This window comes from Peromyscus maniculatus, chromosome 2 (genome assembly GCF_049852395.1).
Source record: "Peromyscus maniculatus bairdii isolate BWxNUB_F1_BW_parent chromosome 2, HU_Pman_BW_mat_3.1, whole genome shotgun sequence".
NCBI lineage: Eukaryota > Metazoa > Chordata > Mammalia > Rodentia > Cricetidae > Peromyscus > Peromyscus maniculatus.
This window is the reverse complement of record NC_134853.1, coordinates 10,366,917-10,392,761: the sequence shown is the minus strand read 5'-3', so window position 1 is coordinate 10,392,761 and position 25,845 is coordinate 10,366,917. Positions and strand designations below refer to the sequence as shown.

At 44.4% G+C, this 25,845-nt stretch overlaps 1 protein-coding gene and 1 long non-coding RNA gene across 5 annotated transcripts in view; one reads left to right on the top strand and one right to left on the bottom strand.

The window, feature by feature from the left end:
• Positions 1 to 433: 433 nt before the first annotated feature.
• On the bottom strand, positions 434 to 21,586 carry LOC143271793 (uncharacterized). The gene is made up of 3 exons (XR_013048938.1): positions 21,455 to 21,586; positions 20,889 to 21,092; positions 434 to 1,520 (listed from the first exon to the last, which is right to left on the bottom strand). It is a non-coding gene; the product is annotated as an uncharacterized LOC143271793 (long non-coding RNA).
• A 252-nt stretch (positions 21,587 to 21,838) lies between these two features.
• Positions 21,839 to 25,845, top strand: part of Jph1 (junctophilin 1) — an 87,680-nt gene continuing 83,673 nt past the window's right edge. For all 4 annotated transcript variants that reach the window (XM_006974724.4, XM_006974722.3, XM_006974723.4 and 1 more), the window contains exon 1: positions 21,839 to 22,433. In XM_006974724.4, the coding sequence (XP_006974786.1) occupies positions 22,055 to 22,433 (379 nt within the window). In that variant the 5' untranslated portion in view covers positions 21,839 to 22,054. The remainder of the gene's footprint in view (positions 22,434 to 25,845) is intronic.

Sequence of the window (25,845 nt, the reverse complement as noted above, 5' to 3'; positions counted from 1 at the left end):
GTAAGACTACTGAGGCACAGTTAAGTTGGGTAAACTTTGCAACCTCACAATATTAGTCCTTGTGGTAAAACTGGGAATTAAATTCAGTAGTCTGGTCTAGAAATTTCACTCTTACCACTGGGAGGTCTGGCCAGTGTCACCAGGCATAATTTCCTAGTCTCATATACAAATATTACTGATACCTTACATCACTAATTAACTTCAACTTTCTGGTTCAACACATCTTCATTGATAGAAAAGGCTGAAAGGGGCAGGATAGAGAGAATGTGCTCCTAAAAGTAAATGGATGCCGAGTATAAAGTTGTACCATCACTCAAAATCTGGTCTCCTCCCAAACCTTTACGGAGGGACTTTGCACAGAACACACAGTGTTCCCTGAATAATCACAACACTTTTCCACTTCCGGCTAAGGAGTCGTTACTGAGGGACTTAACACAGCTAGTAATTGGTATAGCTGGAACGGAAAGACAAGACTTGCAGTTCCACATTCCACATGTATTTTCCAGTGCCCACAGCTTTATTGTCACATACCACTCCCCTTGGCAGTGTAGAGGACAACTTTAACGCCCTGTCTGCATTTACATACTGGCACTAACAGTCTGACTTCCGTTCATTTAATTGTCTTTACAATGATGTATTTGGGTGTGTTGAGTCGGTACTGTCAATATTGAATGAGTGCACTGGCCTAGTACATACTTCACTGTAAACTCTCCACTCTACGTCAATATTAGTCAGGATATGGAAGACAAAACATTAGACTCTACAGTCCTAACTTAATTCAGACTCTAATGCCACCACTCAGCTTTGTGATCATGAACTTAGCTTTCTTGCCCACACACCACACAAAGTAATTTATAATGCCTTCATTGTGATACTTAGAGAATTCTGGCTTTTTAAGCAAAATATTTAGTGCATAAAATTATAATAAGCAATAATGACATGATAGTAAGAAGAACATTTTAAATATCCTGTGTAAGTATTTTTTTAGTGGTAAAAACTATCATGCCCTTTGGCTATACTTTGCAACTTTCTATTTACAAATTCTAGACTGGGCATTGTAGCTAGAGTTTTCCTGCCTTGCCCACAGTCAGGACAAATCTTTGCCACCCGCCAGTCCCACAGCTGCTCAGACCCAACCAAGTAAACACAGAGACTTATATTGCTTACAAACTGTATGGCCGTGGCAGGCTTCTTGCTAACTGTTCTTATATCTTAAATTAATCCATTTCCATAAATCTATACCTTGCCACGTGGTTTACCGGCATCTTCACATGCAGCTTGTCATGTGGTGACTCCTTCTGCCTTCCTGTTCTTTCTTTTCTCCTCTCTTAGTCCCGCCTATACTTCATGCCTAGCCACTGGCCAATCAGTGTTTTATTTATTGACCAATCAGAGCAACAGATTTGACATACAGACCATCCCACAGCAGGGCATGGTGGCACACACTTTTAATCCCAGTAGTCATAAAAGCAGAGGCTGAAGAATCACTACAACTTCAAGGCCAAACACAGCAAGACTGTCTAAAAAAAAAAAAAAAAAGACATTACTATCATAATAAATTTCTGCCATTTATAATTTTAAAAAGTACAGTTGAAATAATCATAATCACTACATAGTATTAAGGTTTCTAACAAAACAGATAACAAATGATAAAAATCCCTAAATGCTATTCATAGTTCCTTGTGAGTTCCTTCATGCTTGGTTTAGTAGATTATTAAGCAAACACCTCTGGTGGCTGTGTTAATATTCTGCAGTGTCATTTATATCCTGAAGATAAGAGACATCAGGGTCATGGAGAAAGGAGTCTCTTTCTACCGAGTTCTATTGTAATAAAGCAAGTAAGTTCATCCATCCACCTTTCCTTTGTTGGTGTATTGAGAGTACAGAGGTCTATTCATAGGTGAAGGCAAAATGACACTCTCTGGGGTATGTCAGACACAATCTTGGGACAGGTGTAGTCCACAGACACTATTTAATGGCTATGTTTTAAACTGTAGCTTTTAATTAGTTGTTTCCTAAAGTGCTTTCCCACTAATTTAAAATGTGCTTATTCATAGTTTAACTATTCTTTCATCATAACTACACAACGCCTGGAAAGTGCCTCTGTCTTACTATTTCCCAGTGAGTGATTCAGGAGTCTTCCCAGGCACTTTATCATTTCCTTTTTTATGTTTAAAGAAATCTTTTCAGAGATTTAAGATCATTTGTACATGTCTCTGTAATTCAAATTTAGAGGATTCAATAATACAATGGAAGTTATTTTGCAAATGTCCATGGTGTTTGTTCTTTTCATTGCTAAATAGAAGTGGAGAGCTTAATTTGTGTCTGCACCTTCTCTAGGCACACGAGAAAGGGGCACACAATTCAAAGACATAGCTTTACGGAAAGTGCTAATGTTGCAAGCATTGCTGATTTTCCTTTGTGAATATAAAAATAGGACTAGATAAGATTGTGGGCAGAGCAGATTCTGGGCATCAAATGGTCATCTCTGTTCCCTTGGCATGAACTTGAACACACTGGCATGATTTTTTTTCTTAGCCACCTACTGTCACCAGGGATGTTGACAGAATAAACACAGGAGCTGGCGCTATAAAAACCTACTCAACCTATCTTCTGGGTCTTAAAACGATCCTGCAGAAACTAAGTTAACCATGACGACAGAATGCAGTGCTGACTTTGTGCTTAGCCTATATCCAAAGCACTTTGTCCTTAAGTTTTTAAAATATAGCATTTTTCAAATAAACACAATATTGTGACCTATAGAGAAGAGATGAACATAAATTCTCAGCACATAACTGAGGCACATGACAGCCTGGGGTTCAGCCTGTGCCTATTAAAGCTACATAAGGAAAACAGGTGACATGTGGTCAAGATGAGCCTGCTTCCAGCGCTCCCCTGTGGGGTGAGGTTGGAGAGATCAATGAACCGCAAAGATCACACAGAGAAGGAGCTTGGCTTGATCATTTCAGAGCAGCGATGTTTAACAGAAAAAAAAAGAAGAGGTTAGATTCAGGTGACGCTTTGGTTTTGGAAGCACATGGTGAGAACCGGCTGCCAGGCTTAGCCTAAAAACTGCAGCCTAGACTCCTGTTGTGTGCAGGTGATGAAAATGTGAGAGCCTGGTCTTGACAATTCCAAGTGGCAAAAGAAGGTGAAGCCGGCAAAAGCACAACCACCAACGGCCATGCCATATGTGGAAGTGGAACGGCTATAAGAATGGGTGCATGATGGTGAAGCACGTAGGTCCCAGAAATGGCTGGTGTCCGCTGGCCTAGTGTTGAAAAGGAAAGATGAGGGACTTTCAAAGGAGACATCCTCCTTCTGGACCTCACAGGGCAAAGGTGCTGATTCTGTTCAATCAAGCGGCTGAAATCCGATGGGCTTTCTTTAAATAACTGATGACCAACAAGAGCCTTCTTCCCTACCTTCCTCATTACGGATGTACCCTGACGGCTGTGGCAGCTGCAGATAACATCAAGTTCTCAGACCAACGTGCGAGGAAGTTCTGGACTCAGCTCTCGGCAGCCCAGAGCCAGCTGTCCCCAAAGTCAATTCAGAGTGTCCCTCTGGGGTTGAAAGGGGGCCGGCGTCCCCGTTAGCTCCTTGGTGGGCTCTGTGCTCCGAGCCCTCTTTCTCTCTGTGCTGAGTCACAGCTCAGAAACCAAGCGTCTAAGGAGCCATCTACGTTTGTGCAAGGTTCTGACAAACCTGAGCTACCCATTGCAGCCAAGCCGGCCTACTGGGTGTGTGAATGTGATCCGGCCTGCCTTTCCAGCCTCAGCAGAAGAACTGCATGACCATATTTATTGCTGTTGCTATTCTAAGGGCTGGATGACGTTTTTCTCCCCTTGTGGCTGAGCACTGCCCGTTCATCTTTCACCACTCCCTCCAAGTCTACAGGGCTAAACCCAGAGATACAAATAGATTCCATCAGGAGGGAAGTTGAAATGAGATGTGCCTAAGCATTACCAAACGAATGTGCATTGTGTCACCCAAGCTTTCAATGCCGCCACCCTGTTTTTTTAAAATGTGCGCTGTTAGCATCCCCCTATTGCCCTAGACATGGATTTTCAGAAAGCAATGGAAACAGGGCTGAAAGGAAAAACAACTCGATCGGTCATCACAGCTTAGGAATTAGGCAAATGTTGACTTTTGCACTGCCGGGTGCTGGGAATGTTCGCACGCTGCCAGAAGGCTTCGAGATTTTCCATTCACCTATGTGTAACCTCAATCTCTCCACTCTTCCCATGATGTGAAGGGGACCCACCAACAAGCCATAGACACTCTAACTAAGGGCACAAGGATACAGGGTACAGGTGACGGCTCCTGGAAAGTAACTATATACAGGTTTTCTAAAAGAAGAACTTAAGACATAATAACCAGTTACAACATGTACTCGGTGATACACAAGAAGAAGGTGATTCTGATTTAACCACTAGCCCTCCTCACTACCTGCTGGGGAAAAAAAGTCTCTCATCATCACTCTTAAGCCTCTGTGCTTGGACTCACCTGGTAGATCATCACAGCAGAGTTAAATGCTTCTACATATTTTACTTTTCACAAATCCTACTCAACTGGACACAGAGCAGTGGGTTTGAATCCCTGCTAGGCCACAGTCCAGATGTAGTCATATTGCCCTTTCATGTCTCTACAAGGTTGAAGCGGTAACAGCAACTACCTTGTAGGTTCCTTGGGGAAACTACATGGAGAAAAAATGTGTATAAACAATTGGAAAATTAAGGGCAGAAAAAGAATACTTGTTTGCCTTTTTAGAACATGGAAGTTCTAATTCATCCTTAACTGTCTGTCAACTCAGAAAGAATGACAATACAAGGGCTGGTGCCACAGCTCAGCGGTACTGCATTTGTCTAGACCCTAGGTTCAATCCCTATACACACACCACACCACACACACACACACACACATACATACCTCACACACACACACACACACACACACACACACACACACATACATACCTCACACACACACACACACACACACACACACACATACATACCTCACACATACATACACACACACACACACCACACCACATACACACACACACACACCACACCACACACACACACACACATATACCTCACACATACATACATACACACACACAAACACACAACACATACACACCACACACCATACACACACACACACATACACACCACATACACACACACACACCACACCACATACACACCACATACACACACACACACACACCACATACACACCATACCATACACACACACACATACACACACACACCACATACACACACATACCATATACACACACACACCACATACACACCACATATACACACACACCACATACACACCACACACCATACACACCACACACCATACACACACACACACACACACACACACACACACACACACACACACACATACCACATACACACACACGAGGGAATATATATACTGGTACTCCAGATCTGGTATTTCTGGCTGCCAGAGTATTATTCAAAGTGTACTACCAGCAACAGCTTGACTAACTCTCACCTAAGAAGTCCATAGAATTATTTAAACAGAAGCACTAGCAATAGTGCCGGCTCTTAAAGTGATACACATGTAACTAGAGATGCCATGTATAAGCTTGTTTGCCATGATTTGTGATTGCTTTATCCTCTTTTCAAATGTGTATTTCTGTTTCATCACATCTCATATGTGTAGAAATTTAATTGTTTTGTGTCTAGAAGCCAAACTTCTAACTCCAGAGGCCAGTTTCTGCTGAGATGAAAAGGCTCAGCGTTGCCCACATAGTTCAGCCACCTCCACTATAATACAAATCACCGTTGGCTGGTAAATATTCAGTCACATCTTGACCTCCAAGTTATGAAAGAAGACAAAGAATGGGTCTAACTTTCTGGTGGTGTGGCATTTTTCTGGTCTCAAGGGAGAGGACCAGCTTTGGGAATAATCCTCTGGTCATCACTGGCTCTTTTTTCTTTTTCCTCGAAAGATTTATTTATTATGTATACAATGTTCTGCTTCTGCTTGCACATATCCCTTCAGACCAGAAGAGGGCACCAGATCTCATTCTAGATGGTTGTGAGCCAACATGTGGTTGCTGGGAATTGAACTCAGGACCTCTGGAAGAACAGCCAGTGCTCTTAACCTCTGAGCCATCTCTCCAGCCCTATCACTGGCTCTTTTCTAGTGCCTTATCCAGCTGAATCTGTGAGATCTGACCTGTGGCCTTGTGGCTGAAATATTTCTACCCTGGGTCACCCACGATCGCTTCCTGACACAGTCAGGTACAGTCAGCATGTGGCTGTCCAATCTGCCCCATCAAAGCTGACTTAATCTTGGCTCTGTGCCTCTGAAATACAGGGATGTCTTTCCTCCAGCCTTCCCTCACACACCAGCACCACCACAGGCTACCAACTTGTCGTTCTTTTCCATGTTAGGTCAGGAGACTTTATCATCAGGCTTCGCCATATTTCAACTCTAGGACTCTGACCCACGGAGGCTCCCTGCAGTTAATGCTCCCCTAGACACAGAATGAGCTTTGCTTACAGGTTTATGGGCAAGTGTTCTGCTCAATACCTCCTACAATCAAGTAAAGGAAGCTGTGGTGAGGAGACACAGGGTGGACCCGCACTCAAGGCCCAAAAAGCTGATTCTATAGGAAATTTCATAATTAAAACAAAAACAAAAACCAGTGCCCAATGGAGAAGGGGGTTTAGGTAGTATTTTAGGTCCACTAGAGGGGTACCTCAGAGTCTATGACCTCTTTGCCCTGGGCTGGTGCTGATTATTTTATGAGGTTGATGTCACCCTTCCAGATGTTCAGGAGGGAAATGACTAAGACACTCCTGTCCTCAAGCCCTTACTATATCCAGGTGTAAATCTGGACATTTATATCGATATTCAATCTGTCCTAATCTGTGCTGATGGCATGTCCTCTCTCACATTTCACAGTGAACACTTGCATTCCAATTTCCCAAGTGATTGCCTTTAGGGACCCATATTTTTTTTTTGTTTTGTTGTTGTTTTAACAAAGCCTAAATCTGATGAATATTAGCCTTCATCTCTTGCGTATCATTTCTTCCAAGTATAAAATCTATTTTCAAATGCACTCTTTTGTACATGGTCTTGTTCTCCCTCTTAAACAATGACCACTGTTGAAGGACTAGAAGAGTTGTGTTAATTTAGAACACTGAACGTCACCTTTGTTTGACATTTCAAATGCGCTAACCTTAACCTGATCAGCGTACAGGTATAGACTATACCCTTCCCCAGGCTCCATTGTGGTTTTTTTTATTATTTTTTTTTTGTCACAAATACACATTTCTTTTACTGGCTGCTTTCTGCAACTGTATAAAGTGTTGAGAACTCTGAGTTTTCCAAATCTTCTTTAAGAATTGTTCTGTATGTGCCTAAGGTTACAGCCTGGATTTCCCTGAAATCCTAACACTCTATAAAAATCTGTGAAGGGCACTGGAGGCCAGTGGTCAACACCCTTTCCAGCCATTTGGCCAGGGAGGCAAGCCCTCTCCATCCCCTTCTACTCTTGTCTGCCCTGGGTACCAGAGGCAAGAACAACAGGAACTTGTGACCTCACCCAGTCTATCCTTACACTTAATCTCTCCTGACCCTCCCAAACTCTGAGTTCTAATGATCCTTTTTAGAGTTTTAGAAGAAACAAATCTTCTTGTCACCATAGCGCTAAGTGACAAGAAATAGTTTCCTTTTTTACTTGTAGGGAGTCTGGAAATAATCCACTCTTTATTTAGGATTGTTTTCCACAAAGGAGTCTAGTCTCCCATGGGAATTCATCCAAGGACCTTAAGGGGCCAGGTAAATCTCTCTAGATTATTCCTCCCTGGGACGGGCTGTTACTTGGTTTGAGGGACTGACTATGTATTTATTCTCAAACAGGCCTTAGCACTGAGTCTGTATTACTTCTAACTAATGAGAGGCAGACCTAACATGAATTGCTACATCTCCACCAAGCCATAAACAAACAGTGATCTGGAACACTGTGAAAACAAAGGCTTCCTGAAAGACCATGTGCTGGAGTCCCCAGGCATCCAGAAGGACTCAAGTGCTGGTCTTGGAAGCTGTGCCTCCGTGGGTAGTGCCCTAACATTTGAAAATTCAAAACATCATCTGTCACATTGAATTTGGGTTCTTACTTTTAATATCAATGTTTCAAGTTAGTCTGGCTTTATATTGACAATCAACTAAAAGCACACAGAGGTAAACCTTACTTTATTTATGTGTTGAGGTGCACGTACACAGTGACTGTATTTTGAAACAAAATTAATAACTTTAAACCACTATAAGAAAGTAATCTAGATGTATCGTTTTCTTCCAAAGCTACTCCTGTTCTAGAGAAATGGGCCTCAGCTTGCTTCAGGGTTTGTGTTAGACTCGGTAAGAAGATGGGATCCAACACCTTTCTCAGATTCTCTAACACTAGCCTTCTTCCTCTTTAGTTTTCTGTGCCCCACTTCCAGCTATGGGGGAGGTGACTAATCAGGTTTCTTACTGAGATCTTACAATAAAACCCTAAACAGGCCCTCATCTCTGCCTTCCACCCTAGCATCATCCCTCACCAAGACTGCCTCTCCCCTGCTCAATGAGCCAGAACACACGTTCTCTTCCTCCCTCCCTTCAATGTGCAGAGGTCTTTGGCACAGCAGATTTGGTTCAGCTCCAGCTGGTCTAGCTACTGGCTATTGTCTACTCATCCTCCAAAGCTTTACTTAAGTGTCCTGCTCTTAGAAAAGCTGTTTGAGCGTTAGCTAGGGAAAGAAGAAATGAAGTATATAAATGGTTGAATAATGAATGGCAGATGAATGTATGGTAGATAGTGGATGTATAAATGGATGGATGGATGGTGAGTGGATAGATGGATGGATAGATGGTGGATGGATGGATGGATGGATGGATGGATGGATGGTGGGCGGATAGAGGGATGGATGGATGGTGGGTGGATAGATGGATGGATGGATGGATGGATGGATGGATGGATGGATGGAAAGGCCTTTCCCAATCCAGCAATTTAACAAAAATACTCCTTGATTTCTTTTCTTTAATGACACTACTTTATTCTATGTACCATAGCAGTTTACAGTGATATGCTGAATTTGGTGGTGATTGTCTCAGTGGACTGTAAGTTTTGTGGGGACAGACCTTCTACCCACGACAGGGCATACCACTTAGAAGATACTTGCTATATACAGCAGTGTCAAGCAAATTAACAAAGGAAAACCTCAAGATTTTAAAACCTCTTTTAACATTTTAAAAATGTTCATTAATATGGAACAATCTAAAAAAAATTTTCAAATGGTGGGATGAGATGTCTCAGCAGGTAAAGGTACTTTCCACCAAGCCTAGAGATCTAAGTTCAATTCTCCAGAACTCACAAGCTGGAGAGAATGACTCCCACAAGTTATCTTCTGACCTCTACATGATGGCCTGTACACACACATAGAGATGGAAGGAGGGAGAACAAAGTAAATAAACGGTGTGGAGGCAGCTAAAATTTGAGGAAAGGTAACATATAGCCATTAAGATGAGAGAAAATTAAACTAATGCAATAATTTTCAGGCTGGAGATGTGGCTCAGTTGGTAAAGCCCTGGGTTCAATGGCCGCCACTACATAAAATTAGGCATGGTGGCACACACATGCAATCTTAGCATTCAGGAAGAACAAAAGTTCTGATCATCCTTGGCTACCTAGCAAGTTCAGGCCAGTCTTGGCTACATGAGAATCTGTCTCCAAAAATAAAATAAAGTAAAAATAAAATAAAACCACTTGTAGACAGCTCACTTAGATACAAAGCATCAACAAAACATGCCCATAATCAAAAGGAAAATTACTTCAAAAACTAAAGCCTTTTTAAAAGCAGCAGTTACCATTCAGACAGAACAGCTCTTGTGTATATGATTAGTCAACAAACTAATTTCTCATAATAGTAGCAGACTTGTTTCCTTTACCAGATCATTTTTAAAAATACCTTTAAAAGTGTGCACAAGAAGTGGTACCAGGGTTCTTCGGATGCTTATTCTTCTGTGTTCACAACTGAGCTTCTCTTATGCCCAAACTATCTCAAACGTGTAGCAGTGGTGGAGGGAAACCAGCTCTTCCAACTGCTGGTCGGCAGTCAGGGACAGGGCTGGCAAATGTGCCTGGCAAACCAAGTACCTAGTAAGGGCATGGCCATGAGAATCTGCCAGCCAGGCCAAGGCTACCCCTGTCAAATGGCTTGGAGTTCCAGGAGCTGGACATGGAGACGTTGTTCTATGGTCACCCAAGGGCAGAGCCTCTCTGGGCTTAGCCAAGGTCCTGGTCTTCCCTCAAAGTGGGTAAGAGAGACAGACATCTCAAGATTATCAGTCCCAAGGGACAACACACTTGATGTCAGACTCTAGATTCTGGGCCAGAGATGAAGACCTTACAAGTCCATCCACCGAGCTACTGGTTTTAGGGTTTTATTAATAGCTGGCTTTTAAGTTTCCCTGATCAATGCTTTATTCTGTTTTTAAATGTTCGGCATCCATTGTATATTTATTACTAAGAGACATGTTCTAGCTCTTTTGAATTTTCCTTTCAAAATGAAAAGAAGGAAGATACTGTTTAAAATTCACTAAGTACTTGCAGAGATAATTCATGTTAAAATGAGGAAATTGAATTAGGATTCATACGAGACTATTGGATTGCATCTGACCGGTGTATAAAATCATGATAAGACAATAAATACAGCAATGTTTCCTTGAAGTATACTCAAGAATATTTATTTAAAACCAGTTCATGAGCCCAATACAAAACCACAGACCCAGAATTCATCAAAGGACAAATCTAAGCATGTGCACACTTAACAAGTGCCCCAGGTCACTGCTAGGAAAGAAGTAATGATTTATCAGAAAAACTCATTAGGAACACATAGGAGTCTCTCAGAATGAGGTTCGAGCTGCCATCTAGACATGATGATTCATACTTATTTCTAGAAAAAGCAAAACCCATTTGAACCCAGAAATACAGTTGGACTGACATTCAAGTCAGCATAGAGTTAAAGGATTCTAAGTGTCCACTTCTGTCACAGGCAGGTCCACAGTCTAAGAATGGTGACTCACAACCCACTTCTGCCTTGTGGATGGCCTGGGAAGTCTTCTTCCACTTGGGACAGTTAGTTTGGGGAGGTCCTGATATTCACCATGCCTACACATGGCTTTACCCATGTTACAGCATCATCTACAGACTGGCAGTTCTATGTAATCTTGTATACAGGATTGATCTTTAAATTGATAAAATAATAAAATGCTGACCTGCTAAAGATCACATTTCAACTTAATTAGTAATAAGCGCTATAATTCCAGGTTCAAAATAAAAGCAGATCAATTTGCTCTTCGGAGAAGCTCCCGTTCCCATCGCCCTGACTCTTCTTTGAATGTTTCCACACACATACAAATACAGTAAAACACTGCACACTATATGCATTGTCTCCCACCTTCCTTTTTCCACTTAGTACAACTGGGGGATTTTTCCATGCCAGTACTCAGAAAACTTCCCTATTGTTTTTCAATAACCATAATATTTCATTTTAATTTGGTTTTATAAAATTCTGGATTAGATTTTTCACTGTTATTTTGACCAAGATGTTCCATAAATGTGTGCAGGCGTGTGCATGTGCATGTGCATGTGCGTGTGTGTGCGTGTGTGTTCCAAATCACATGGTATCTCCATCCAGGCCTCCAAAAGCAGACAGCAGGGCAGAATTAGACATACAGGAGATTTACCAGAAGGAACACAGGGCAAGCACAAGGGCCACAGGAAGCAAAAGTAGGTAAGGAAGGCCTTGCTTCCTGATGCATGTAAAGAAAGAACTGTGTAGAGGAGTCTCAGGCCACAGCAGCCCTTATAAAGTTTCAGCTAGACCAATGGGACACAGAAACTACCACTCATAAGAAGGCCTATGTTGAAATGGAATGGCCTAACTTCTTTATAACCCCACTGTGCTCATTGATGAGCTGGCTACAGCTTTGGAGGCATATGTTTTTGGTTATAAATACTGTTAGGGTCGAGTAGCAAGAGTGAGAAGCTATTCCCTCTCCTCCCCACTGTTGACTCTTGAAGATCTAAGTGGTGTCTGTCCATGACCAAAAGCTTCTCTTACATCACAAAGATCTTCTCTGCACATTCAGAGCAGCTCTCATGGAGGCTTTGAAAGGGGGACTTAATGGGACAGCAACAGACCCTGACTCCCCATTGCTCTTGAAGTTCAAATGGTTTTCATCTTCTCCCTCCTTAGCTACTACATCACTAGGTTCTGGTGGTTTATCTGGTGGTTTCTGGAGTCAGACCCCTTTGGAAGCTTTACCTTTCTCAGACTAGGTTAGCTACATGTATGCACCCAGATTTACAAAGGGTTAGGGGGATGCTCAAAGCACCCTTACATACCACCTCCGTTCTCACACATTCTTCTGTCTTCCTTGTATAAAAGCCCTCTCCTGCTCACAAGGTTTGACCATCCCAGAACAGTGACTGCTCTTTCATATGCTGACCTGAGGGCACAAGGCAAGGGGGATTTCCAGGCAGCAGCCAGTGTCTGAAGCTCAACAGTATTCTTCCTTTATCCTGTGCCAAGAATGCTTCCCCTTTGGGGGAGCCCAAAGTTCTAGAACTATCAAAGTTCAGTGATAGACTGCTTGCTTATCATGTGTGAGGACCTGTTAAAAGAATAATCCTGAGCAACTCACTGAATCTGATAGTAAGTGGAATGCTGTTGTTCCACCTCTTGGTTCCTCGGTGTACATGTTGTTGTTATTAGCAATGACCCCAAAATGTAGTTTGATTTAGGTACATACAGCACAGCATCCAAAAGGACATGACATCTCTGCAGGTTATTACCATCAACCTGAACTTTAGTTGTGAGTTCAGAAAACCATTCCATCCTCGGCTCTTCATAGATAATATAGGTATGTGATACTATAGTATGTGATAAGGCCAGTGAAACTCACAACCAGGGACCATTCTAGAACCTTCTTCACTATGCAGTGGCCCTAGTTGAACACACATGAAATGTCATGCCTGTGGATTAGCCATTCCATAAGCCCCCTGTCTAGTTTTGTAGAGTGTTGAGTAGGAAAATCAAACCTATGCCTAGAATAATTGTCTATCCCAGTCATGATGAACCATTCCTGCTTCCAGGCTGGAAGCAACCAGGGAAGTCAACTTGCCACTGTAGTGGGTAGCCATTCCAGCTTTGACCTGGAAGTTCCAACCCCCATTGAGGCTTCGGTAATGGTCATGCCTACAAGGTGGGGCTGAGAGAGGACGCTGAAGACCCAAGATCCACGGATGCACTGGCTCTCTTGGTTCCTGGACCCTGGACGCTGGAGGTAGACTGAGCAGAGTTCTCCAGAGAACACCACCGGACTGAGCCACACCTTTTCCAGACCCTGTAAACTATCCCTTCACTTGTTAGTTACCCCACAAAACAAACCTCCCTTTTAACTACATGGAGTGGCCTTAATAATTTCACCAATATGCCACCAAGTAGGTGACTCTCAGGGAGAGCCTCTGTTGCTGGCAAGCTGGATCGAGAGAGGCAGCAGTAACCAAGCTGAACTTCATGGGCTCCTTGTTCCAGATCTGCTGTGGCTGATAAAGGCGGCTAACATTAACTGTCCCAGCCCCAGAGTCTACTTGGGATTTCAATGGCTCTTGAATGGAGAGCATCAACATTAGGGAAAAACAACAGCCACAAACAGATCTCTTCAGAGTGTTCACAACCACATAGCCATCATCCATCCACATATCGCTGCCTTATGCTTTCATGACTCCACCTTCCAGTTCTTCTCCTTCAAGGTCCCTAACCAGATGGCCAGGCTGCTGGCCACTTCCCAGAAATATACATATATTTGGACATTGGGCCATTTTTCCACTCACACAAAACATATAGTGATCTCATATCCACTGCCATCTCAGCTCTGTCCACTGGATCCTTTTCTCTGTCTAGATTTTCACACTACAGCACACCTCCATTCGTTTGCAGCTTCTCACATACACCACACCCATCTGTCCATCAGCCAAATGCAGCCTTCCTTCTTGCTTTAGCTCACAGTACGGAATCCTAATCTAGGCACAGGAGAAGCTGAAGAAAGAGCACTAGAACAACCCCAGAGGGGACAAGAAGGTCTGGGCCATCGGTTCTGCCAGCTTCTTTTGCCCTTTGGTCCTCTCAGCTTGATATTGGATTTACTAAATGAAACTTAAAACAGATTGCTTGGAGTCCATAGAACTTTTTTGTAACAGCTTCAACAAGATCCTAATTGTAAGAATGGCATTAAGTCATATATCTGGTCAAATGTTCCTTCAAATAACTTACCAAGAACTGTTTCTCAAAAGATATGCAATTCTCTGCTGCAGAAGATCTGGTCGTGCTTTAGATCCCACCCCATCCCACCCCCTACGCTGTGACACATTGGGACTTGCTACATGTATGTCAATGTATGTTTAACATCACCAATATATCCAACACCTCTGAATTTGAGTGAGCATGTGTCCTAAGAGGCAGAGCAGTTTGAATCACAGACTGGGCCTCAGGTTGTCCCAGATAAAATCCTGTCCTTCCTGAGTCCTTTCAAGGCTAGAGAGTTCCCTCCATGTCACTTATCACTAAAGCTGGAGCAGCATCTAAGTGTGGATCCAAAGCCCGAGAAGCTTGCCCGGTGCTCGGCGTCCTTTACGTGTTAAGGGACCAAAGATGCACCAAGTTCCCTTTTTTACTGAGGAGATGCTGTGGGTGGAGCACCGCCTTGATGTAAGCACTTCAGCAGATCGAGCATCATGGCAGTCGAAGGCTGTCTGCTAGTGTTCTCCTCACCCACCGAAGGCTCTCTCGAAGGGACATCTGAGCAATGAGCCACCAAGGCGACACAGACCGTTCTGAACTCTGTGTGAGCTTTAAAAATGCAGTTTAAAACAAAAATAAGCATTTGCCAAATGAAAGTGGCAAGTGAAACCCAAGAGATAACAAAAATGCTAGAGCGTGATGGAGACGAGGAAAAGGAACACAGGCTTTCTACCTGCCTGAAGAGCCCCGTGTGGGCTCCGGGGTGCACATGCTGAGGAGACAGGTGAAGCCACAACACCTGATGAACAAAAACAGCCCCTTGTCATTCCGCTGCAGGAAAGCTTTCTCTATGCTCACCCCTTGTTTCAGATCTCATCCCAAAGCTCTCAGAGCCATTCATTCCTCATTTATAATTTACATTTCTTTTACTGCCTTAATAATTGATTTTTTTTCTTTCCTTCAGCTCTGAGTCATTTCGCAGACTTACGACTGAGTTGTACCTTCCACAATACTGCATGCCTCCCTTCTTTAGTCAGCTGCTTTATGAAAAGGTTATCACATCAGTTTTCACTAATTTTAGTCTTAATGCCAACACTCCCAAATACACTGCTCTATTCCTTTACCATACCCAGTTGTGGTATTTCACGTCATTGTGTTCCCTTTCTGAAGCGTTTTCAGAACCAGCTCTGATTCTGTGTGCTGTGTGTGAGAGATGAAGGCAAAGCACCCCCTTTCCCAGCAGGTCTCTTTCCTCACAATCTCAGACATAGATTCCTCTCATTCCTTACTTGGTAGGGTGTCTCTGTTTCAGAAGTTCATTCCACTAGTGTCTGGAAGGATGAACTTTGCAATATCCAAAAGCTAAACAATGCGCCATGATTCCCCAAAATAAGTTCAACCACAGCAGTCCACAAGATCACTCTGTTCTCTGAAATCTTAGGGTATGTGGCTCTTCTTGGCTACTTGCAGCTGTTTCCTGTGTGCTTTATTATGTTTCTTTTTATCTCCTGTATCTTTGGAGATATTTTCCAAAGATCTTAAGATCCAACTCTGAGCCATACATGTCTCCAAATCTAAGGCAGCTAGCACAGATACGCGTGCGCACACACACACACACACACTCACACACACACTCATTTTATGATTTAATTCAGGTCTTCATATGACTTGTTTACTTGCTTGTTTGAGGCAAAGTAGCCTTGTGCTGTCCTGGCTATCATATGTACAATTTACGATATAAATTTCTGCTCTTGCCATTTCCATAAGACTCAACTGTTGTTTTTATGGAGCAACCAGACTTTCTAAATTACACAGCCTCTCCAGCAGGACTGCCAGGCTATACCAGCCAGCAAGTATCCAGGCTGTCCTCAAGCTTACAGGAATCCTCTTGCCTCTGCTTCGGGAGTACACAATCACACCCAGCTGCTTCTGGTCTTCAAAATAGACCTCAGATCTTCAAGCTTACTACCCTCGCTCATTATGTTTCTCGCTCTATCGTTACCTTTTTCAATACTAGACTGTTCCTGAAACCCACCGTGAGCTTTGCTGTTGGACACAGATGCTGCTAGGTAGGTCTCCATGTAGTTTTCCCCATTAGGAAGAACAGGCAGAGGGCCACGGGGACAAGTCATGGGAAGAAACCAAAGCACTGCCCTTGAGATTTACACGTGGCTCAGCTGGTGTTTTTACGTAGGAATTAAGACTGTTTCTAAATTAGACTTAGCCTCTAGGGCAGGACTGCTAGATACTAGCCAACAAGGACCCAGCAACTGCGCTAAAATTCTGGAACCATGATGTTTAAGGTTGGAACACCGCAACTAGCCAAAAACCAGGGAGGTCAGAAAAGGATGGAAGTGAAACAGGGAATGAGATGGCTGAAGTGGGGGGAGAGGAAAGGGGAGAGGCACAAGGAGGGTGGGATCTACAGAAGCCGAGGAGATGAGTCCTTACAGCCACGTTTGTAGCTGTCACTAGAGGACTAAAGACACAGCATCGCATCTATGAAACAACTGCTAGCTAGTTACACTTCAATAGACTAACGAGGTCACAACTGAAATCAAGTGATACGAGAATCACAGATGGGCAGATAAACACTGGACTGTGACACACTCCAAGAAAGTCGGAAGTTTTGAGAAAAGACACAGAGGACTTGAAGAGGAAAAATCCAAGATATGGAGGGGACCAGAGAAATGTCTTCTGGCTAAGAGGAAGAAGCTAGAGCAAATGGAGAGGAGAAAGGACATTGGCCGATGTCTTGGAGAAGGAAAAGAATCACTTTTCTGTGTCTAGATGGTGTATGGGGAGTCAGTTAGGGCCCCAAAGGGGGATAATGAGATCCTGGCCCTTCTCTCTTTGCTTCTCAGCTTCCCATGATATCGCAGGTTTCCCTCTCCTATCATGTACTTCCTCACCACAGGCACACAGGCAAGAGGGGCCAAGCACGCACGGACCAAAACTAACAGAAAGCTAACACAGGTGCTAAGTCCCAGAGACTCGTCACCCTTTTCCTTTGTAAAGGAAAAGGCAGTGGCTGACAGGGGCTGGAGGTCAGTGACAAACATCTGGAGCTGGCCAGGAATGTATCTGCCACCAGGCACGAGGTTTCTGCATAAGACTGACAGTCACAATATATGGTGGCAATAATTAAGTTTTGTGACTGTGTCTACAAGGGGCTTCCAAGAACAAGGGATAGAAAATGGAGCTCAGGATTAAGAATGGACGGACAGATGTACCAGAAGCCACTGTGAAAAGGTAACTGAGTGCCAGGGACAGTGAGGCAGAAAGGATTACAAAGGCTTCTAGGCAGACAGGACTGAAGGAGGGGGGACTTGGATAAGAGTCCCTGGTTTCTTAAGGAGTAGTGGGAAAGATAAAGGAATGCTGTCGCGGAGGGAACCTGTCACGTTCCCGTTACCAGAACTGGCCTACATCTAGGTCAACGTTGGGTCTACGGCTGTGCCTGAAAATGTGCACTCTTAAGATGAAGGTCACAATGCTGCCAAATGTGAAAGCCACCCAGAGGCCAGGGCGATGCTGTGTGGGATGATGACGAGGGATAGCACACAGGTGATGAGGAGCGGAACTGCCGGCCGTCTTCTGAGAGCACGGAGCAGTGACTACCGATGCTGACAGGAGTGGACCTCTGAAGTCATGTGCAGAGAGCTCACGTCTCAAAAGGAAGCACTACTCAAAGGAGAAAAAAATACTGTCAGGGTTTTTTTGCCCCTATTACTCAACTGCCTGCTAATCTCCTGCTGTATGTTTTTGGTTTTGTTTGCAATGCAGGAGATTGAACCCAGAGGCTCCTGTATGCTAGGCAAGCAGCCGGCCCGTGAGCTACCTCAGCTGTGGTGTATTTGCATGATTTGAGGATCATGCTCTCCTACAGGAGCACATCCTTCCACAACCAGCTCCTCTAATTCACTCATCTTTAATTTGTCCTTCAAATTCCAGATAGTAGCACCATAAATCATTTAGCCAAACAAAAAATAAAAATCATCTCTACCATCCACCCTTACTTCACATCCAAGCTGTTTCCTCCTCCCACTGAGGGCTCTCAATGTGCTCTCCAATAAAAATCAGTAATAAAAGACGACCTGAAGCCACAGTGCTGGCACAAGCCTGTAATCCACAAACTTGGGGTGGGGGTGGGGGGTGTAGAGCAGGAGAATCGAATGTTCCAGGACAAAACAGCAATACCTTCTTTCAAAAAAATAATAAAAAGGGGCTGGGAATATATTCAGTGGTAGAGTGCTTGCCTAGCATACCTCAAGCCCTGGGTTCAATCCCACTATAGAAAAAAATAAGATCTGAAAAGCCTTAGCACAAGATCTGGTATGCAGTAATTACCCTAAAAAATCTGAAGATCATTAACTTTGGAATTCTTCTGATTTCATGCTGTTTGGAAGCTTATATTTCCTAATTCTTTTTATTTATTAAGCACAATTTAAATTTTTAGGAACACTTATTACAAATAAATTATTTGGGTTGCTTGATTTATAAATCAAGCTAACATTCACTTAGAATTACATAAGTCATTTTAATTCTATATACTTCTTTATACACTTTAATTCACATTCCTTAAACAATAAACACCCATACTTTAACCCTTTTGTCATCTGTAAACTTTTTATTAAAATTCTCAATAATTCTAATGAAATCAAGTCACTAAGTAAAAAGTAACTGCATTATTGAAGTCTAAACAAAACATCCTTACCAACATTAGGAACTGGACATGCACCAAAGCAGCTTACGGTTTGTTATACGTAATTTTTAGAAGAGAAACTTGTACCGGCTGGGCTTTGTGCACCAAAGAAAAGTGGCCGCTAAGAGTGGTAGCTGCTGGCCCTGGGCTTCACAGACCTCCCCCATCCCACCTGTCACACCAACATTCACATTCTCTTCTTACTAATCCGCTCTTAAAGCTAAATTCAACTCCCCCTTATCCAGGGCAAAGGTTCAGAGAGAGGGGACATAAGGACATTAGGAACCCTGACTCCGAAACTGCAGCAGTATCCCCTGCTAGGAAACGCTTGCTCTGCACCTCCTCCCCTCCCTCCATGTTCTCCTGCCAGGGCCATCGAAGCCCCCAACACTTTCTCTACACAACTGTGTGAGGCAGACACACTTCTCTGTGGTGCAAGCAGGAAAATGGAAACATGGCCTATGCACTGAGTTGGTGGAAAACCTGTTTGGAAGACAGTAAAAATTTCATTGAAATTTAACAGCTCATATCTAGTCCAAGGGTCTCCTTTTTACTTAAGGTTCTTTGTAAGGAAGGTGAGCTACAAGAACAGATTAAGAAGTAAACAGCAGTGTCTGTGTGGATTTACCATTATTTTCCCCTGTACCAGGAATGACTACATAGTTACAGCAGAAGCCAGAAAATTGTGATGTCCAGGACACTCCATGAAAGTCTTCATTTTTGAGAATTGGGGGAAAAAGTACTTCAAGAAAAAATAAATAAATAAAAAGCTGGCAAAGAACACATGGATCCTAACACATAGAGGCAGGTCCTAAGCCAAAACCCAACAAAACCCAAAACATGAATGCTTACTCCGGGAAGAAAGCCCACTGAAAGACCAAGAAAAGAAGGATCAGTTCGAGCAACCCTACCTCCTTTCCTACCAAACTGAACCTCAGGACAGGTGGGGCTCGGTCGCTCTGTGTGAGGCCCTATTCTCACACTAGAGAAGGGGAGTTGTAGCTCAGCTGCAAAGCCCTGGGTCCTCATTTTCCCAGTGGCCTAAATCAATCCCCAGTCCAGGACAAGATGCTGAGCAAGATGCCTAATTATTTCAGGCCACCAGGGTAAGCTCTATTCCTGGCATCTGCAGGCGGCACCATGGAGGAGGGGTTCTAATTCTCTTTGGTGATTTGGCTCCGGTGTAAACAGAGATTTTTTTTTTTCTGTTGGTCTTTCAGACAGATGGGCAGGAGAGGCCCCGATGCTGAGAGAGATAATTCTCTTCAGGAAGGGCTCGTTTTTTCCCTTGCCTTCCTTTTGACACCTTCCCTTGCATTTTGATCTGATCATCAGCTACCTAGTGAGAGTCGTATGTGTTCACCTGGTCAGGCAGCGGCCTCTCAGCCTGAGAACAGCAGAAATGTTCAGCAGAGCTATTTCTCTGAGAGGCCGTCTGAGACACACACACACACACACACACACACACACACACACACACACACACCCTGCTTGTGACCAGAGAAGACATCCCTCACTGACACTGTAAAGGTGAGGGGGGACCAATGCGACTCCAAGGAGAGGCTTTACTAAGGGAGTCAATTGTCCCGTTGCTAATTCTTGAATTCTTCACCGGGTACCACCATCACTATATACCAGGTCATTACCTAACACAGTGAAGGGCAGTCCTGGTACTTGCATTCAGAAAATGTTGAAAGGGCTGAAAGGTCTAGAGGTTTCTGAAGTGAGTTCAACAAGGCAGGGGTACCGCAGGAGAGTGGACCAGTTGTCACCTGCCCCAGGTTCAGTGGGTCACAGCTTCCTGTACCTTTAGAGGGGTGTTTTACTTACCCTATTCCTCTTTGAAAACGTCTGTTTACTTTCTTAAACCGTGGGCACCAGTGGAGAGGTCCCATGGGTACATTTCAGGCACTCCAACAATACACACAGACTGAGCCTGTTTGGGTCCACAGCTCCAGGCTGAAGAATTTCTGAAGTTGAGAACAGCTGAGGGAACGGGCTGGAATGTAAAAGGCAATGAAATGCCCTATGCTCCTGCAAAGCCAGATATAAAATCCATCATCGTTACAAATAAAAACTAACCAACTTACACCATGCTTTTTTCAAACTGCATTGCTCACTCTCAGAATCTTCATTAAAGAAATGCAAACACATGTGCCCTGGGATGGGTAGGTGTAAAAGAACATTCTGCACAATTATATCTAGGCTGCCACAGATTTATCACATGCAGACATATATTTGGAGCATATTAATTCATGATGACAGCTGCGCATGGCAAATCCAACAGTGCCCAAGTTGGAATGCTGGAGAGAAGAAAAAAAATGCAACTACAAACCCCATGCAGACACACACACATATACGAGTTTTCCCCTCATCATACACGTGGCCTCACTTACAGAGATTTCACACAATTGAAAAGCCCCAAACACGGGAGGTTCCCGCAGCCGACAGCTTGCCCCCCAACACCGGCAGCCGCGCGCTTTCATCCGCACAGGCTGGACGGTCGCACGTCCCCGAGTACACTCGCCCTCCCACCCCCGTCCCACCCCGCGGACACACGTGCGTCCAGAGCTCGCGCGCCCGCCGGCTCCGGTGGGGCTGGGGGCAGGGCCCGGCGGGCGGGCGCGTCGTGGGGCCGGGCCTCGGCGCCCAGGGAGGGGACGAGGGGCGGGCGCGGGGCGGCGCCCGGCTCACGTGGGCGGGCGGGAGCAGCTGAAGGTCCGCTCGGGAGCCTGGGCTGTCCTCTCGCGCGCGGCGCTGGCCGGGGCGGCGGCGGCGGAGGAGGAGGAGGCGGCGGCGAGAGGCGGCGGTGGCGGCGGCGAAAGAGGAGGGGAGGACGGGGGCGGCGTCGGACTGGAGCCGATCGGCGGTGCGAGCTGCCCGGGGCGCAGTCGTGAGCTCGCCCGCCGGGCCCCCACCCCTAAGCTACACCCTGCCGTGCCCAGCTCTGCCCGCGTCCGTGCCCCCGCGGGGAGCGCGCCGGGGCTGCCCCCCGAATGACGGGCGGAAGGTTCGACTTCGACGATGGCGGCACCTACTGCGGCGGCTGGGAGGAGGGCAAGGCGCACGGGCATGGCATCTGCACGGGGCCCAAGGGCCAGGGCGAGTACTCTGGCTCCTGGTCGCACGGCTTCGAGGTGGTCGGAGGCTACACCTGGCCCAGCGGCAACACCTACCAGGGCTACTGGGCGCAGGGCAAGCGGCACGGGCTGGGGGTGGAGACGAAGGGCAAGTGGATGTACCGGGGGGAGTGGTCACATGGTTTCAAGGGGCGCTACGGGGTCCGGCAGAGCCTGTGCACCCCCGCCCGCTACGAGGGTACCTGGAGTAACGGGCTGCAGGACGGGTACGGCGTGGAGACCTACGGGGACGGAGGTGAGCGACGTCGCGGGCGGTTCCGCGGGCTAGCGCGGTGGACTCTCCCGGGCTGCGGGGACGTGGGGAGGACGCGAGGCGCATGTGTCCGGAAACCCGCCAAAACACCTGGGGAGGTTCCCACCCCTCCCACTCCCATCCCCCGGGAAGAGTGCGTGGGTACCCGACTGGGGCTCGAGGGTCTGCTCCGACCCGGTTCCCCGGGCGAGCGGGGTGTCCGCACCCGGAGAGTTAGGCGTGCTTGTACCTGGCGGGGGCCAGCGCCGCGCTGCCACCGGGAGGGTTGGGCAGGAGAGAGGACGCTGTCACTTGAGCCCGTCACATTACGTTCCTGATCCCTCCCTCTCCGGGCCGGGTTTGAAATCGCCACTCCGGTGGAGTTAGACGGACGCCTTGGGCTGCGCGGCTGCCGGTCGGTGCTGACCGCCCCGCGGTTTGGTTTCACGTGGAGTCTCGTATTTCGCTTCTGGTCCTCTTGTTAGCCTAAAGATAGAAGCCAGAACCCCTTAAGTAGGATATTGGGGAGTTGGACCTTATTGAGGGTGTATTTTGAAGCGTCCTAGTTATGGGCACCGGAGAGACCACCCGGAGCAGGTGAAATTCCTAATTTTCTCCTTAAGTTTCACTTGGCTCCTTAAAGTACTTTGAATCAGCAGAACTGTAATCTTTGCTGTCCTGGAGATCTTTGGGCAAATCGCTGGGAAAATACTTTAGGAAAAAGCGATGGAGTTGCCATTAAAAAAGAAAAAAGTTAAAAAGAATGTAGAGAATGCTATATCCCTGATATACACTAAAGGGCGTGGCCTAGACGTACCTGGATGCGATTTAACAGCGTTTGCCATATAATCTGTATACATTATAGGACAGGGTTCATTTTTCTCCCCAGGAAGAGCGTACATTAGTGAAACAGGTGTCGAAACTTGATTAATTTCTTTGAAAACAAAGCCGAGGGAGACGAATGGGTTATGCTTTGGCAAAGTACATTTTCTGATAATAAACATAATCATATTTAATTGAAAAGGATTGCAGGAGGCTATGTCACCTTTGGAATTAAGCCGCTTCGGAGTTGGAGGATATTAAAGGGATCCAATTAAAAGTTTCTCCAGCCCACTGCAATCCCGTTATGTGATTGCTTACATAAAAGCTTATACAATTTGTACACTTCACTTGCTCAGAACACTTGGGCCGTGTTTCAAATGCAAAACAGCAGAATGGTAGGATTGGTTTTTTTTAAAAAGACATCATTTTACCCTACAATATAAATAAAGGCTATGGTTCTCGTGGATTAAAGGGGGGGGGGGGGAACCTTAATACTTTTCTATAGGCCGAGCCCTGAGTGCCATGGTAGTTAACAGGGAGCCTTAAATGTTCAGAACCAGCAGAAAATACCTCGGTTGACAGCCTTATGAATGTTTGTCTGTAACTGGATTTTATTTTAAGCCCTAGCTTTGATATAACAAAATACTGTGCTCAACAATGGAAACTGTGTTGTTTTTTAATGTGAACCTGTATAGCCCTCATTTTAAAGATTATTAATTACAATGTAGGCTTCTTTTTAAAAGTTAAAACTCATTAGATGAAACCTGGAGATTTAGAGTATTCGTAATGCCTAGTAATCAAAACGTACAGAGCCCAGTAAAAGCGGTCTGTGTGCCAGTGTTGTTTATAGAAGGCCAAATACACCTCCGATGACTATTAATAATCTGCCTTCTGTTTAGACCAACTTTGAAAGTTTAAAAAGACAAAATTTGGCATCATGATAACACTGGGTTTCTTTTTCTACCAAACCGAAACAACAACAACAAAAACTGGTGTGCTGTAATCAGAAAAAGAAATTAAACACGCAGATCACTTTTAAATGTCTACTGTGTCCTAGTCAATTACCTGGTTTTTCTTATGTCACTACATTTTATTAGAAAGTCCATAATTTTAATAATTGGCCTAAACGGAGCTATATTGCTACAATTTAATTCATACAGAGGTTTTAGCCCAACTGGGAGTATCAGCTTCTATATTTCCAGGAGTTAACTTAATTCTGCCTCCATTCCCATGTATTTCTGGTGACAGAGAAGGAAGTGGTAATTCCATGTGAGAAGTATCACTTTATTTCACTAGAGATTTCTGTGTAAAGTGTTGCTGAAATTAAAACTTCCTAAATATTAAGAACTAAATGCATCATATTCATGAAATCCAAGTCTAGATTCTCAGGTTCTTTTGTAAAAATTCTGATATGCTATACTTTTTCTAACCTGCTATAGAACTATGGGAGATATCTAGAAAGACTATATTTATGCATTTGAGGTCACTTGTAGCCCAGTCTAGCTTCATGCTGAGGATGACCTTGAACTATAAACATTCTTCCTCTACCTCTCCAGGACCAGGTGGGGATGGAATCCAGGCTTCAGTCATGCCCAACAAACACACTACCAACAGAACTACATCTCCAACCTCACCCATGTGTTTTTATTTTCCTTTTTTAATATAATTATTGTTGCATATAGCCTTTTGAAGCATATACTGAAGTTTGGCACACAGCAGCCCAAGTTTGACTAAAATTCATTCCAATCTGGATGCCATTTATTACAATGTTGTGCAGTTAAGATGGACAGATCTTTCAAAATCAGCTCCCAAATGAACACATCTTAAAACAAAACCTGAAAAAATATCATTTGTTTTCATGTTAAATATGCACTGGAATTTAGGGATGGAGATTAGTAAATCACAACTCCTTTTGAACAAAAGAACTTAGAGACCACCTGCTTTATAAAGAAATAGGTTCTGCTTTCCAGGTTCACTGACTAAACCAAACCTCTTTAAAAACTTCAGATCAGCTACTTAGAATGTGAACAAACTGGTTTCTAGTGGTGCTGTGGATGTCCTGGAGGAATTCTCTCCCATACTGTGATATTATAACTACACAGAAGGGAAGGTGACTGATACCTTTGTTGCCGGCCCCTGCCCTATTTGATAGTTCCAAAGCTATTTAAACTTTCTCATTATTGCTGTTCTTTAAACAGCCTGAATTTGGAAGCAGACCCTTGAAAGTCTAAATACTGGTTTATGTTGGAGCTGTCATTTGGAGGGAAGTGGCCATTAGTTTTCCATCGTTGTTGAGGATCTGCAAAGATGGAATGATTGTGTTTTAAAAACATAAATACTTACACCACATAGCATCTTTACAAATCATTTTAGCAGACTTACTCTGTAGAAAAGTTAGAATGATATAGAATATTGGCATTTTAACAGAGGCAATGTTAAATACGGTAGTTTGTTTTAGTGTGTGTATAAAGCTGTATAACTTTCATCCTACTATTTAGATTTTATCTAGGAAAAGTCAAAGTTGAAAGTTTCTAATAATTCGTTGTCTTTTCCTGTGGGAGCAGCAGTGTTTGGAGATAGCTCTTATTCAGTA